Below are 16,184 nucleotides of genomic sequence, written 5' to 3' on the forward strand. Positions count from 1 at the left end.
AGTCTCTGCCATCTACAGATATTACCACCACTCCATTGTCACCAGGGGCAACCGGGCATGTCACCGGGGTAACAGAAGAGATTGTCAAAGCATGAGCGAAGAGAGAAATAGAGGAGGAGGAAGAGATGAAGGGGAAGGTGTAGGGAGTATGTGGGGGTAAAAGTGGAACACAGCAGGTTGGGCTTTCATTTCCTCACTCTCCAGCTCTGCTCGCGAATGAGGCATTTGCTTGCAGGAGATTTCCTGAAACATCCCTTCCCAGCCTGCTTTGGGCTCTACGAGGGGATAAATCAAGGCTTTTCCTGGCCCAGCCCAGACACCTTAACAACCAGCCAGACCAGCACCAGACAATAGACAAAATGTACAGCTGGGGTAACAAGTTCAGGCCACAGACTGTTTGAGCTTCTCTGGGGAAAAGCCTGCTTTCAACAATAGTTCAGAACCAAAAAAAAAAATAAGACTTTGATAAACAACAGGTGAAAAAGAGGAAGCGGAACCTCTGATTGGGCTGTTGAGTTGTTTTCAAATTAATTTGTCTGCTATCTCATATAAGTCCAAAACAGTATTTTTCAGAAGCCAACAAAAAGTGTGCTAGCAAGGTGTAATTCCATCATGAGCAACTTCAGTGCACCTTGTAGATTCTCCTAGTCTCTGGAGGGTTAGTCTCATTATTACACTAGGCGCATACAACACATTCACAACAGCAATACAGGATCTTCTGCAAAATAACACTTTACACATACAAAATACACAAAACGCAGATATAAAGTATTATTAAATTCTGTATATACTGTATATGAGTATTTCCAAACAGATTCCAAATCAGGACTCACAAATATGGACTAGTGTGCTTTGGCGAATACATTTTGGAAGAAACGTAATTGTGGCTTTACGGTGATACCAGAAACTAGGGTTTGCGTCTCGCATCCCATGTGCTGTGACCACTAAACACTGGCTGAGGTCAGGCAAAGATCATGGTTTTGGTTAAATACTGAAAAAGTCAACGTAAGCCATCTTATGCATCAAGGCAGTTTCAGCTTTTGAAATATTTAACAAAGACCACCTGCTTTCCAAACACAAACAAGTGCTTTGACTTTCCAAAACATAACCATAAAATGTTAATCACGTTGTAGTTGCCAGGAGTGGGTAATGGAGGGAAACAAATCCAAATGCAATGAACATTTTACAGATATGTTTATTGCAAATATTTTCTTTTTAAATTGATAGAAAATGTATCTGGGCGTCATTATCGTTGCTACAAAACTTACGGCAATTGTGAATTAGTTGTGTATGAGAAAGCTTTAAACCATTCATTTAAAAAATACAGAAATTATTGCGACTGTATAAAATAACTGACTGGCTCTGAAAATTTCTATACATATTAGCGTAGGATGCACCACATACATTATGTTTAAGATGGGGAGGTTCACATCCTTCTGGTATGGGTCTGACTGCCTGCAGTATTATAGAGAAGACGGAGCGGCAGGTGTGGAGTACTGATGCTTTTCTCCTTTCACTGTGAGGACACAGGAGTGTGTCGGTACCGGAGAGATAACACCTTCTCTAAAGCCCAGAGAGAGAGTGCAGAGTGGAAGGCAGCGGGCTGTGCTTATGGCTAACTCTCAAGAACACACACGGGCGTGCACATGCACACACACGCACAAAATCAATCTCCATTGATCACTCTCTCAAATCCCGGTCACCTCACCCCCACGCACACACGCCACCTTTTTGTATTACTTGTTGCACTCCTTCAAGAAGAAAAAGAGTAAAGTAAAAAAAAAAAAAAAAAGAATGAAAATTCCATGTTCCACTAGAGTGGCCACACAAGATGAGTTTTTCAGTACTTCTGTAGCTCTCTATGGGAAAGGGAGTGTATTTACCACTCTGCTCCAAGTTCAATATTAGCAGAGCCAACATGGTGCATTCTCCCTGGTGAAATGTACGGTGTGCATGCCCATACACACACTAATACGTACATACACACATACACACAGTTACCCAAATGTCTCTTGTCTCTCTGAACCAGAAAGTGCTTCTGCTGGATCTTTCTCTCTCTCTGCCTCTGAGTTATTTCTTTTCTTCACTGTCTGCTTTTTTTTATTCTCGTCTTGTGTTGTTATCAGGCACTCCTGCTGGGCCAATTTAAAAACAGCTTTTGCTTTTAATTTCGATAATATCTGCGGTCATTATCTGCTCACCGCCTCCCTGCTTGACCGCCTGACCGCCAAAAATGTATCCCCGCCAATCCCAAATCATCCATCTAGAACAAAAGGAAGATAATGAAGAAGCTGGCCCAGAGCTGGTCTGAACCATAAGGGCCTGGTTATGTGAATATTTGAGAGGAGCACTGGGGGAAACTAAGTGCACTCTCCTCAACAGCGTGTGGGACTTTCTGTCCAGCCCTCAGGAGGAAACTTACACTGTTACCTTGGCACATAAATGTTGTAATAGCCATTTCAGAGTTATGAGTGAGGTGCCAAATGAATGTAGTTAAAGGGGATTTTGCTTCTCTTGAGCCAAACTGCGCGAAGCTGAACTGTGCAGTCATAAGGGGAGGACTGGCAACACGGTGACATCGCTACAACAATGTCTGACAAAGTCCAGGTTGTAAACAAGCCTCTTGGAGCTAAAACCACAAGTGAGCAGACCTAATATGTTGTTATCAAACCCTCATTGCACAGGAAAACTATGTGCACACAACTAGGATAAGGACAGTAAGACAAAGTTGTGCGAGGAAGTTGGTCTGTAAACTGTGACGGATGTTTACAATAGAGAGTTCATGCTCTAATTTTACTCTTTCTGATCTTCCTTTTGTCTTGCAGATAACCTGAGGGTTTGTTTAAAACCTGTCTGATCATGTGACTGCCCATGATTCCTCCTTCATTCAACTTTATTTTAGCAAAGTGTTGGCCAGAACTCAACAATTTACTCGATGAGTACAATGACTGGTAGGAACAATGGCCAAAACTACGAAAATAAAACAGAGGTTGTATGAAACCAGAATATCCCATTAATAATAGAGACAAGGTTATGTTGTGTGCATATTCTGCTAAATGACCACAGAACTGACTAAGCAGGCACCGTGGCTACAAGTGACAATTACAGGATAATGGCAACTGCGGATATGTAGTTTACCTGTAGCACAAGTAGAGAAATGTAATAAAGTCAGCAAAGCAACATTCTGAGGGAGTTTGATCTACTGTAAAGTTTCTTAACATAAGCCAGTGAAGGCTTCGAATCAAATCAGCCTGGGTAGGGCTGTAGAAATCAAATCCCTGAGTGTTTGAAGTTAGCAATGGTGCAAGTTATTGTTTAAGGATTCAACTTTTCATCTGTGAGAGGATGAATATGTTACTTCTTCATTCTAAAGTTATACAGTCTTGCTTTCAGTGAGCACCAAAACACTCATTTTGAGAAATGTAGAGGTGTCCCCTCCTGTTGGAAAAAACATACCCCAGGCCTCAGACTTGTACTAAGTGCTAAAAAAAGAAGAAAATGTCTTTTGTGGCTGCACTCCTGAGCACCAGATAAGACTCTGCAGTTGATCTGAATTGGACATGACGGCTTCTCAGAACGGTAGCCAATTCACTTACCCCAATGAAAACCCGCCATTCAGATTGAATGAGTCAAACTAGGCTTTGCACAAAAGCACCAATCCAACCGCCCACACTGTTCTTAAAGTTAAAAGCTCTCTCATTCCTTCAGCTCTCTCTACTCTTGCGCTGTCTCCCATTCTTCTTCCCTCCTTCAGTATTTGCCCCCCTCTCTTCCTCCATCAGCCCTGACAAATCCATAATCTCAGCCAGAGTGACCTGTCCAGACCCTCTGTACCGGCTGAATTTATTGGAGGCAGAAAGAGAAGGAGAACCTGTCATTGGGCCTCCACTAACCTCCTAACACCCTCTCTCTCTTTCACGCACACACCCTGGGAGACAGGAATGTATACCATCCTGCACACCCATGCCTCTACTAACTGTGTGCAGTATATCTGACTATAAGCACAAATACAAAATTCCTTCAACTCAGCCACACAAAAACACACTGACAGAAGTCATTTGTTATGTGTGGGAGCCCATAACAGGGCTGCTGCAGTAAAAGAAAAAGTAAAAAAAACTTAGCAAAAAAAGTAGCTATCAAGTGCACACACTTGACAATGACTTCTTGCACTGAGTTGGCCATAACTCTCAATGCAATGAAAATAAGCTGCATAGGTGCAGCAAGAAAAAATGGCAATCTTGACGGGGAGGGAATTTATGGATGCTCTGCAAAAATGTTCATTTTTCATTTAAAGTCAAAGTATAACATCTTGCTTTCCGTTTAATAAAAGCCTTTTGGCCTGCAGTTTAGACTTAAGCCTCACCTGCATCAGTACCTGGCAGCTTATTCAACATATGGAGTTGGGGTTGAGTCTGTGCATACGAATGTCTTTAACCTTAGAAAATACAGCTCAAAAACTAGACAACTGTGCTCTGCCACAGCAGATTGTGAATTATACTTTCCATCTTTTTCACAGCAGTTATCATCTTTGCACAAATAACAGGGTATGACTGACTTTTCCCTAATGAAGTGGCTGTTAGAAATAACGATAATGGAAAAGTGTGGCATTACCTCGGAATCCACATGATTCGATAATTTGGCTATTTCACTTCAAAAGTCAGGTTATCAAAGGGATCTGGATCCGAGGCCTTCCCGAAAACAAATCAAAACAAAGAAGAACAAAACACAAAAACCATGCGCTTACATCACGCTATGCTGGATTCTACATGGCCTGCACTAGACTTGACTACAGGCTGTGTGAATGTAAGTGGGTCAAAATGATCCTGGTTGAAGTGGTGATCATGTGGGAGACTCTTACGGAAATACTATTACCTGTAAGGTAAGAGTCATGTGCCCAAAAGGGGGAGCTAGCACTTACAGTGGTGAACTAATCTGCAAGACATTATTACAATGTTATTTTACGGACTATAGTAGCTCTGGGTTTGACAATGTTGTTTTATGATGTTTATTTAAAAATTCTACAATAGATACATTTATCTGACCAGACTTTCTGAGCAGAGTTGGTGGTAGAATTTTGCTGGCCGACAGGAAAATGTTGTAATAATGTAGTAATGTAGTAATAATAATACATAACTGTTCAGTAACATTTGTTGAAAGGATCCTTAAGTTTGTGTTTAATATCTAATTAACTTTAAATCATGTTTGCATGACCATTTGCAAAGGATATAATGTCATATTTAGAGGGAGGATGGCGGGCTACAAGTTCATGTGATTAGTCTATTTCTCTCATGATCATTGTGTTTACATTTGAAGATTTTTGCATTGATTGCATTTGTGACATTACGAATCACAGTGATAGTCTTGACGAAGCCGTACCCTAACAGTAAGAAATGTGGCAGGTTGGTTAAGAAGCTTTACTGCTTTTTCTCCTTCTAGTTACTAATTTTTCAAAGACAGACAGACACAAGTACATACTTTAAAGTAGCAAAGCTAACGCAGTGGACGCAATGCACTGATTGCAGACTGAATATTTTAAATGTAACTTTTTAAATATACAATTCAATGATTACATGAAAAAGTTGACGTAAAATGACCTTACCATTAGCATCAATTATATTAGCCTATTTAAAATACAGGCAATGTAGGGATGAAAAAAAAAACAGCTTTTGATTTTTGTTGTTGCAGATATGATGTGACATGAGAGAAAGTCTGTTCTGGTGGTGTGCATGTAGTTATTATCAGCAATACTATCATTAGTATCATCATTACTGTTATTTTTTTACTTAATTTTTTTCCCTACTGAGTGCTTGCTGTTGTTGCCGGTGTTAATTATAGTGTTTCTGATGGCCTTAACCCTCCATGAACCATCATTAGAGCATTTGTATTACTTTCTCTCTCTGAAATTAGTCTACTCCTGTGTTTTGTTCACCCATTTACTCACTCAGTCAGTCACTCACTTACTCTTGCATGCCCGTCTTTCTCAAAATGTTTCATATCTCATTCCTCTTTCAACATGACTCCCTCCCTCGCTCTCTAGATGCTTCTCCTCTCTCTTCTCCACTGTACCCTCTGTTGCTCCTGTCCTCTCGCTGTCCTTTCTATCTCTTTATTTCCTCTCTGCCAGTGGTGAGCAGTCACCAAGCTTGTTATTAGTGCCAGGTCCAAGCTGGCACTGTAATCAGACCCATGGAATTAGCAGTGGGCCCACACTGGCAGGCAGGCACAACGCTGACAATACACTATAGTTATTATACTGAGGTTGCTGCAATGTTGCAGCTTTGGCAGGAAACCGCTGCTCCTCTCAGAGCCCTGGATCTTGATGGGCTTTGCTAAAGAGAAACAATGAGAGGTACAGCAGGAGTATAGGCACCCACCAGGGGCTAACGGCTAAAATATACACTGGATGGCTACCAATGGGAGCAGCGAATGGCACACTTTTTTGTGAGGATGCAGGTGGTGCTTAAGCACTGGGAGCATGGCCATATTGGAAAGACAATAGATTGGGCATAATGGGGATGTGTTTTATTATTGGGGGATAAAGATAGGGAGTCAAAGCCTGTTGTATTAGGACAGGGTGCAATAGAAATCCATTTACTTGACAATAACAAGCAATTTAGCGACACTCAGAGACTTGCAGCTTTGTGTTTGGCTGCTAGTTTTCTGTCCCAAACATCAAAACATCCCAGTCCTGTTTTTGTTCGCTGAAAAACCTCCAGCGATGGTGCTCTGTGCAAGCAGTCCATTTACCCAACTTTACGTCTTTTAAATTGAACTTTCATAGCAGTTTAATGGAGAATGTCAGTCTTGGGTCAGATTGCTTTCTGAAATACTGTAGATTCAGTGGTCTTTCTGGGATTGTTCTTTTTTGGATCAAAAGTACAAATTTCATCTCCCAAAATGGTCAACCCCTGTTTATCCTTATGATAACACTTCAAAAAAACGTGCTGACATAAAGAATTCTGCTCATGCTGGAAGTCTTCAAAGAATGATATCAGTCCGTTTTTGAAGTTTTCGGGGTGTTTGATCTCATAAATACAGTACAACAGATGAACAGTCAAATCTGCTCAATCTCTGAGCGTATAATATATTTAAATACCAAACTTAAAACTGACTTAATTTTCTTTCCATCGTTACAAGTAATTAAGTCTAATAGTCATACTCTTAAAATCTCGAGACAAGATGAAGCAGAAAAGGCAGATGACTTCACTTAGTGTCAGGGGATTTCTGAACATGCACTGAAAGCATATGGAATTAATCTAAAATAATTTTCCATTTGTTTAAAAAAGAACAATTGTTAGACTGAAAATGAGATCCTATGAGGTGTTAAAATTGATATTTTCTGCCAGTGTCTCTAAGAGGCATTGGTTGGTTTGTTGGTTGGTTGGTTGGTTGATTAGTAGGTGATGGTACTTACAGCAGGGTCCCTTGCGCAGAACCTTGATGCGTCGCTGTGTGTTACACTGGGCTTTCTCCAGCTCACACTCATTGGAGTAGGTGGATGAATCTGAGCCGCAAACCGGTGCCACCAAGGATGGACAGTCCAATCTCTTGCAAACACACTCAGCCGTTGCCGGGTCAGTTGGGTCACGCTCACATACAGCGCCAAAACCACACAGCATTCCTCTACAGCCTGCAAGACAGGAATCGAAAGAGGAGGTATTAGGATTGCTTTACTAACATCAGATCTGAATATTGTTTTTGTATCAATTTCAAGTCCAGTTAGCTCAAAGCTGCCTGATCACAAACCTACACAATGCATAGTTCAATTAAACAGCTTAATGAGTGTGATCCTGACATTGCATTTATCCTGCATGAACTGATTGAGCATGCACAAACTCAAACAAAGTCTTTTTTCCCTCATTCCCCCCTTGTTGTCATGAGTGAATGCAAAGAAAGTTAATGTTTTAACACCTGACAGACACATCTCAACAAATTAGCTCAATATGCGTCAGCTGTTTGGGTCTTTGTGCAGAGCTCTACTCAGCTCAGCAACACAAATGCATTAGGGATTAAATGTGATCCTGGCGTAAAGCACACAGATGCTCTCAATTCATCCAGGAAGAATCTGTCCACCCATGCAGAGCAAACACAGTGTGTTGCTGGGTGTGATGAGCCTTTTGCAGAATTTGGAAAAGCTTCGTTGTTAAAAATTTTAAATTTGAGCAGCAGCATTAAAACCAATCTATCTACAGGCAGCCGGCTGATATAAATTACATTATATTTTCATCCTCTGAAGAGACTGCAGTGTTTGAAAAATCGATGATCCACTGTCCATCAAAACACGGAGGGATGGCAACACGAAGACAAACCCAGTTTAGCTACACACTTCAAGGTCATGTGAGTTAGTCAAAAACAACTTTTAAGACTTTGATCACTCCTCAGCTTTGATCAAGTGTAAAACAGCAAAATGTAAACTTTGTCAGATGCTGCTGAATGCGCAAAGCAAACAAGGAGTATGTGTTAGCATATTTGCGTGTGTTGTGTGTACACATCATCAACTTAGAGAGTAATTGACCGGCATTGTGACAGCTACAGCTGCTGTGGACTTGTGCCCACTTTGAGGGCTGTTGGGCAGTCAGCTGGCGTGACGTCCTTGCAAGCTCTAACAGGTAGCCAACCTGATTGGAAATCAATGGATGAACGCACATAAAAATAAAAGTCCACTCTAAAAAAGTCATCTTGGTTGGAAAGGCAAGCCAGTGTCAGTGCTGAGGATATACATGTCACACACACACACACACACACATACACACACATGTGCACATGAACACAACAATTTCTTATCACTGGCACCCAGAGTAGAACTAAATGCAAGGCAGCATGTCCACTTGCAGGCAGGTGGCTTTTGCAATACTGGATAGACCGACAGAAAGTTTGATAGCCACACACACATAACACCGATGAGCCACAATACTAAAACCAGTTACCGGGTTTAATGGTGTGGCTGATCGGTGTACACACACTCTTTGTGTGCAGTATAGACAACTACTCCAGCATCTGCCCCAGGCATCTCATTCTGTCGCTCTCCTGGCACCAAAGCACACTGTGTGAACGTGTGTGTGTGTGTGTGTGTGTGTGTGTGTGTGTGTGTGTGTGTGTGCGTGTGTGCCCATGTGGAGTGACAGGCGAGGAGGCTGTTTTTGACTTGCCCACTGTTCCCTGTGGGAGAGCACCTGACAGCTACCTGAGCTCACTCTCTTTTGTACCAGGGGGAAAAAAAGTGAGTGTGTGTGTGTGTGCAAAGCTATCCATGACTGCATCTGTATTCCTGACAGCGGGTGTGTGTCTGAGAGGTAGAGGCATTAGCTGTCTCGCAGGCACACGCACACACGAGCGCGGCCAGGTGCTGGCATGAAGGCCTTGTCATGACTGGCCCACTGCTCTGCCATCACTTCACACCACGTGCTGTGTCTGTGTTTCTGTGAGTGCGAGTGTGTGTGTGTGTGTGTGTGTGTGTGTGCGCATGTCAGTGTCAGTCTGTGGCTCAGAGGCAAAGCCATGCGAGCAGAGTGACAAGAGGTGAAATTCAATCAAACTGTGTCAGATGTGTACAAGAAGGAGGGAGGGTATCTGATAGTATGACAGGGAGAAAAAAAACACAACAGACTGAGGTTGCAGTTGACAAAAGGATGATCTCTGTGGTTTAAATGAATCAGTTGTGTTTTCTTAGAAATATAAGCATAAACCAGTATATTCCAGTGAAGTCATCAAGCAAATAATAAAGACAGATTATAAACACTGCGAGTGAACGAACCACCTGGGGAGAAAAAAGTCCTGAATGCCCGCGGTGGTTTGTAACCAGATCTATTCTGCGATGTTTTCCTATAAGAAAATCTCCCTCTAGCCTCGAGCTTAGCAAACTGACAAAAGACTGACACCAGAGCTGAGGGCTCTGTCAAAGTGAAGGTATCAAGTGCAGGCTCTGGACTGAGCATAAAAACTGCATACTTATGTACTAGTAGTTCTTTCCTTGGAAAAATCCTCCTGGTACTAGATAAAAAATATTTCAGACTTCAGATTTCTTTAGAATGGAAAGAAGCCCTTGGTAGTTAATATGAACCGCAATATCTACCATGGTTGAAAACAAAAGTACACCACCAACAAAATCTTTGTCAACAAGAAATTCCAACAGTGATGTACCTGACCCAGTTTGATTGACAGGTGATGACTGGGAATACAAACACAACATAAAAAACAGTGAGGATCCTGTGGACCTGTCCTCGAGACAGATAGGCATTACTTTACAAAGAACACAAATGTGATAAAATGCACAGCTTACTCAAGAGTTTTCCCACAGGTAGCGCACTCACTATTACTATGCTATGCTACTACTATGCTATGGGCACTAAAATGAGCGAAGACAAGTATTAACATGTAAATTTTCAACAGTAGTCTGAGCTCTTTTTCTATATATATTTTGTTATATACTGACATTAGGATTGTTTAAGCCACTTTGCTCTGAGTTAGGCACATTACCATGAGATAACGTTATCCATGATCCTAAGTAGTAAAAAAACATTTCAAGGAGGAAGATATCAAAATAAAAGCTTTACCTTCATCTACTGCTAGAATACCAAAACTCCATGTACATGTTCCCCGTGGAACAACTATGCTGTTCCACGGGGGATAATGGGCATGACCTTTGGAGATTCTATTCTCTGGCTTGAGTAGTGAAAGTAGGATGGTTTTTAAATGCACAGTATGTAGGTAACGAAGCCTGCGTCTGCAAGTGCGTCCAAGCAAGAAAGTAGCTTCCAGCTGAGCTGAGATGAAGACCGCAGACATTCTGAAAAATAAATGCCTTTTCACTTCCGCCAAGGAGGTTATGTTTTCACCCGTGTCTGTTTGTTTAGGGATTCAGGATTATGTAAAAACAATCAAACCGATTTACGCCAAACTTGGTGGAGGGACGGGGCATTGGTCGGGGAAGAAACCATTACATTTTGGGGCAGATCCGGATCATTTACTATAAATTGGAATTTTTTCCTCTGAAATCTGGTGTATTTTGTTTAACATCAGCCCTGGTGGAGGTCTGTGCTCTACTGAGCGCATTTTCTAGTTTAATATGGAGTGGTTGGCTGCACTGCACAGCACTGTTCTTATACTCTGTGCACTGCTGACAGCTGCTGTAATATATCTCCAAAAGGATGAAAGCTGATAGTAAAAATTTGTTTTACTGTTTGGTTTTCTTGATATTGTAAAACTTTAGAAAATACAACAGAAAATATAAAGTGTTATATATCCTCTTGCACTTTCCTTTCATCATTCATACTTGTTAGACATATTTTTTGCAGACACATAAGAACTGTTGAGAAAAACAGTTTTAAGTGCATGCAAAGGTATGTGCTTCTGTATTTAAAATTGTACAAGCACACTTAACTTTATGTAATTTCAACTATGAATGTTAACTTTACAATTCTTTGTGCAAATGTTTTTCTGATTGCAATAAGTGTGTGTGTGTACGTGTGCATGCTTGTCGGTCCAAGTAAGTGTGTAAGGTAATCTCCCTCCAGCCCTGCAGCATTAAAAGCTTCACATACACGCTGGGTTTTTTTTTTTTTCATTTGGAGTCTGAGGAAGAAAATCCCATTGGGAAGAAAAGACAGCATGTCCAGTTTGTGCTTGTCAGGGCAAACATCTTGTCCAGGTAACACTTCATCCCGTGTTTAGACAGCTCATCCATTAAATATGACATGTGTTGGAGCCTAAGGATGCTCTCAATGCATCAGTGAGTTATGAAAGGAAAGGGATAGCACTGTTGTGATCAAAGGAAGGGTAAAAAAAAATGGTTTATGAGTTGAAAGACTCTCTGGCATACATCTCCAATTCTTCATACTTCTACAGATTCTTTTGCGAGTTTTGATGCTTCAGGGTTCAGTGATGGTCTAAGATGATACACATTTCAGTTAATTTCTTTGGAGGATCAAGAAGAATACTTTTTTGCCCATTCCACAACAATGCAGACCATGTGGACTCAACATAGTTAGGACAGTGGAGACCTATGCTTTCAAATTCAATCCTAAATTTAAAATAGTATTTAATACATTGCATAGTGGATGAAAGATATATATTTCATCATATTATATATTATCTTTGCAATATTTTGTGCTAGTTTATTGATTTAACATATTTTTTTACAGACACAGATTCAATCCTATTACTTTGAGATTGTTTCTACTCTGTGAAGAAAATATCCCCACAGTCTGTTTGTGGTGAAATGCTCTGTCAGTTTCATTGTTTTGCTGCCTTGTTGCATTTACCTCAAACAAAGTGAAAAGGAGAGAAATGGACTGTCGTGGGAAGCATGAACGCGTTAAGACCCAATAAAACTTGACAGAACCGCCTTAAAATGGCTACTTTAGGGAAAGAATTCTATTCTCTGCAGGGGAGAGATACCTGTCAGGTTTTTCAATTATTTCACAGCAGTCCGGTTTGCTGGAAAGGAAAGGAGACGAAAAAAAGAGGGAAGGGAAGGAAGGGAAGCGAAGGTGTGCATGAATAATTAACCACCCTGAACTTTACGTGTGTGACAACAACGGAGGCTGAATTACTGGTACCGAGATGCACAAATGGCAAATGCGTTGAATAACCCTTTTAGGTGAACCAACTTTTGCTGTGATCAGATTAAATCCCCGCAAACAGTGGCTTCACCACTGAGTAATGACCTATTGACTGTCAGGAAATCAGGAAGTGTAAGCTGATGGAGAGAGATACAGCTCGGTGGCATTGAAGCGACATCGCATTAATGTTGAATGAGACTAAATTCATTACACTCAAGCACTCCTGGGAGACATCTTCCGCTACCTTCCTAATAAAGGGAGCGTTTCTTTTCAGCTCAGGATAAGTACAGATGTGCTCCTCGGGCGGGCCTCCTTTTAACAGTCCTCTCTTTTTTTCCTGTCTCTCTCTTCTTCTCTCTATAAGAAGGCTTTAGCGTCTCTATCAGTGGAGCTGTGCCAGAAGACCCTTTGCGGTGAGGGGACAGGTTGCCATAGTAACAGCCAGTGATGCACTCAGCACAAAGCAGCCTGCCTCATCAGTTTGGGAGTCTAAAGTTTCCGTCATGCACACAGGTGGTTTACATATGTGCTTCTTTATATATATATGCAGCTTCTGTATGAATGCACTGCCCCCATATCAAACTCCTCGCGGTACTTCTTAAAAATTATTGTTTAGTTTTCATTTGCAGTGATTGCGCAGTTCCATCACCTCCCCACATCACTCAATGCTTTGGGATGAGAATCTAATTTTGAAAATCTAATTCTCTCACTATGCCCGCGCGCAGCACTGTGGCTATAGGTGTGCTGTGTAGGTGTGGAGAACAGCAATAGATCGATACAGCAATGATTAACAGTTGCAGAGAAGTTGCCTTCCTCGTGCGCCGATATAATTATTATTAGAGAGAGTCCAGAGTCCAGAAGTAATGTACTAACAGAATGTCACTGTAAGAGAATAAATTAAGAAAAAAACAAAATGTGGCCAGTAGTTACACCTGGTAAAGTATGTGAGGGGAGAAAACAACAAGGCTTCTATTGATCTCAGGTTAGTGGTCCTCAGGGGACCAATGCAGTCAATTATTGATCTCGTTGCAATCATACAGCGCCCAGCGTGAAATAAAGAAAACATCTGCCCACAAGGGAACACCCGTCCTTACCAGCGCAACATAAAGTTAAATGAAATGAAAAAAGGTGAAGGAGCTGAAGAATGGAGACTCTCTCAAAGCATCTTCAGAAGGAAACAACTTTTCTCTTGTCCTGCTTTTTCAGCCGCACCTTTCTTATCAGGGCAACGGCAGAATGGACCAAAAAGAGCTATTCGTTTATTTTCTCTATGCCTTTAGCTACAGTCCTCTGCATGAAGATGGAGGGTTTTGAGTGTGTGAGTATGCCTTTGCGTGTGTGTAGGCTGCTACAGTATTTTCTCATTCCTTCACATAAAGGGGGCAATCAATTTCCCTCTCCTCCTCCTTCCTGAATGCAACACACAGGCTTGTACAGCTGAGCGCCCAGGTCCTGACCTGGCTAACACGCAGGAGAGACTTATTTACCAACCCGCAGCTTCTCCTCACTGTGCACAGTCCAGACCGGCACGAATTTCCAGAGAATAATAGACAAAGTTGGAGAGAGAGAGAGAGTCAAAATGGAAAGAGGGAGGAAAGGGAAAAAGGGCAGGAAGAGCTTTTATTGGAGGAAAAACTGTATGAGAGAAAGATGAAGAGGTTAGGGAAGGCTGAAGAGAAAAATAAGAGGTAGAGGGAAATACCTACAATTCAAATCCCTCAGTTTATACACATGTGCCTCATTCAATCCAGTAAGTAAAAGAAACGCTCACCAGCTTCAAATACTCTCAAGGCTGTGGCATAATTGATGCCAAAACAATTTCCTCTAGTTTGTTATGAAAACAAGGAAAAACAAAATCTTCAAATGTGCACTCACAGTGTATGTCTACACGTGGCTTGAAAAACAGCACAGTTAGTTTTGTTTATTTCCCTTATTTTCATCTCTGTATCAAAAACAATAGGTTAATTTTAAAATATATGGCAGTTCAGCTTGTTAGTGGAGATCTGCATGTCTAAAACTAATCAAACAGCCTGTAGATCCAGATATTTTCCCTAATGACTTTGTTGCTCAGTCACCTCAGCTACTACTGTTGCTGCTCCTCTGAGATTTTGTCATTGCTATTTCTAATCTCTCTTCACTATGGTTACTTTTTTAACTTTAATGAAGTCCCACTGGCATTAGGCGTAAATAAACCATACAAAATCTATAGTGAACACACACAAATATGTTCTCCAAAGTTTCATTTTTTAGTTTGAGTAGGTTCAAGTTTCATTTTGTATGCCAACGGTTTTACACCTCCACACAAGAATTGAGGTGAAATAGTGAAGTAGTTAAAGTTTTTACAATGTGGTTAGAGACTGTGTTCCCATGGAAATTGAAGGCATCATTCATGTTTTAATGCTCAGGTGACGAAGCCCTCTAGTGGCTCTAGTAATAATGACGCGGGCAAAGAAGGATATTAGGTGATGTAAAGCCTAAAAGTCCGTATAGACAGGACGTCGGGGTGGATAGATGGGTCAACAGAACATCAGACCGTAACACGGGAGAAACCGATTTGCTTTTAAACAGTGTTTTGTAACTGTTTTGGAAGCAAAGAGAAAAAAAAAATTGTCTTCCTGATAGCGGTGTCATATTAGAAAACGCCTCCTTTAGGGAATCTGTCCTCTTATTTTTGTGCGCATGTCAGTGGTTTTATTGAAAAAAAGAATGTCTGTTTGAAGCGGATTGACTTTTAGTTTTAAATTTATCAGGTTAAATACGTAAGACGAAAAATGTCTTGAGATCAACTAGCTTTCCTTAGGGACAAACAGTATTCATCCCTCAACTATTTGCTTTTCATCCATCCCCTTTGGACAAAATGGCACCACCTTTACTTCGTTTTTTTTTTTTTAAATCATTTTTTTGGCATTAAAACCACAGAGCAAATGCATTTTTTACACCTACTTGAGTAAGTTTTTTCAAACCCTGGAGCAGTTTTCCCTTTTGTTCACTTTGTTTGGCCATTTGAGAACACAATGATTGCCAAAGCAATTAGACTGAGACCTTGTTGAGAGAGATTTCAAAATACATTTCAAAACCAATCCAGAGTTGTGTATGGTGCGTGACAGCCTGCGTTCCAACCCTAATACAGTGGGTGTTCATCATGGGTTATGCATGCTGTGGTTTGTTGGTTATCTGTTAACCATTGTTCATTTAGCCAGGAAGATGGTGTCCTACTGGTGACAGTATGGGATCAATAAAGGCCTCAATAAGGTTTATGAATAGTTATGATTCACTTTAATTCTGCAGTTCAATAAACCAACACATAACAGCTTATTTGCTAAGCAAACCACAGCAAATACAATGTGGGTATTGAGATATCTTTCCGTTCATCACCATCTATGAACCCAAATGACCAGATCTCAGCTGCTCAGATCTTAAAAAAAAAAAAAAAAAAAAATCAGTCTTTACAATCTTTTCTCTTTTATTCATACCATCTTTTAGGTCTCGGAACATAGCAGGTGCTGCGTCTTCATAAATCAGGCCTGTTATATGACAGCTCTTGACAGTTTAGAACATCTGCCTAATCATGCTTGTTATGGGAGAAAAATACATGAAGGGTATATAAGGAAAAAACACTCGGTT

At 40.9% G+C, this 16,184-nt stretch overlaps 1 protein-coding gene across 3 annotated transcripts in view; it reads right to left on the bottom strand.

Annotated features, from left to right (window-relative positions):
* The window catches only part of agrn (agrin), a 255,568-nt gene that overhangs the window by 98,316 nt on the left and 141,068 nt on the right, over nucleotides 1-16,184 (bottom strand). For all 3 annotated transcript variants that reach the window (XM_040152614.1, XM_040152616.1, XM_040152615.1), the window contains one exon: nucleotides 7,415-7,630. In XM_040152614.1, the coding sequence (XP_040008548.1) occupies nucleotides 7,415-7,630 (216 nt within the window). The remainder of the gene's footprint in view (nucleotides 1-7,414; nucleotides 7,631-16,184) is intronic.

Source organism: Xiphias gladius, chromosome 18, assembly GCF_016859285.1.
Source record: "Xiphias gladius isolate SHS-SW01 ecotype Sanya breed wild chromosome 18, ASM1685928v1, whole genome shotgun sequence".
NCBI classification, from domain to species: domain Eukaryota; kingdom Metazoa; phylum Chordata; class Actinopteri; order Istiophoriformes; family Xiphiidae; genus Xiphias; species Xiphias gladius.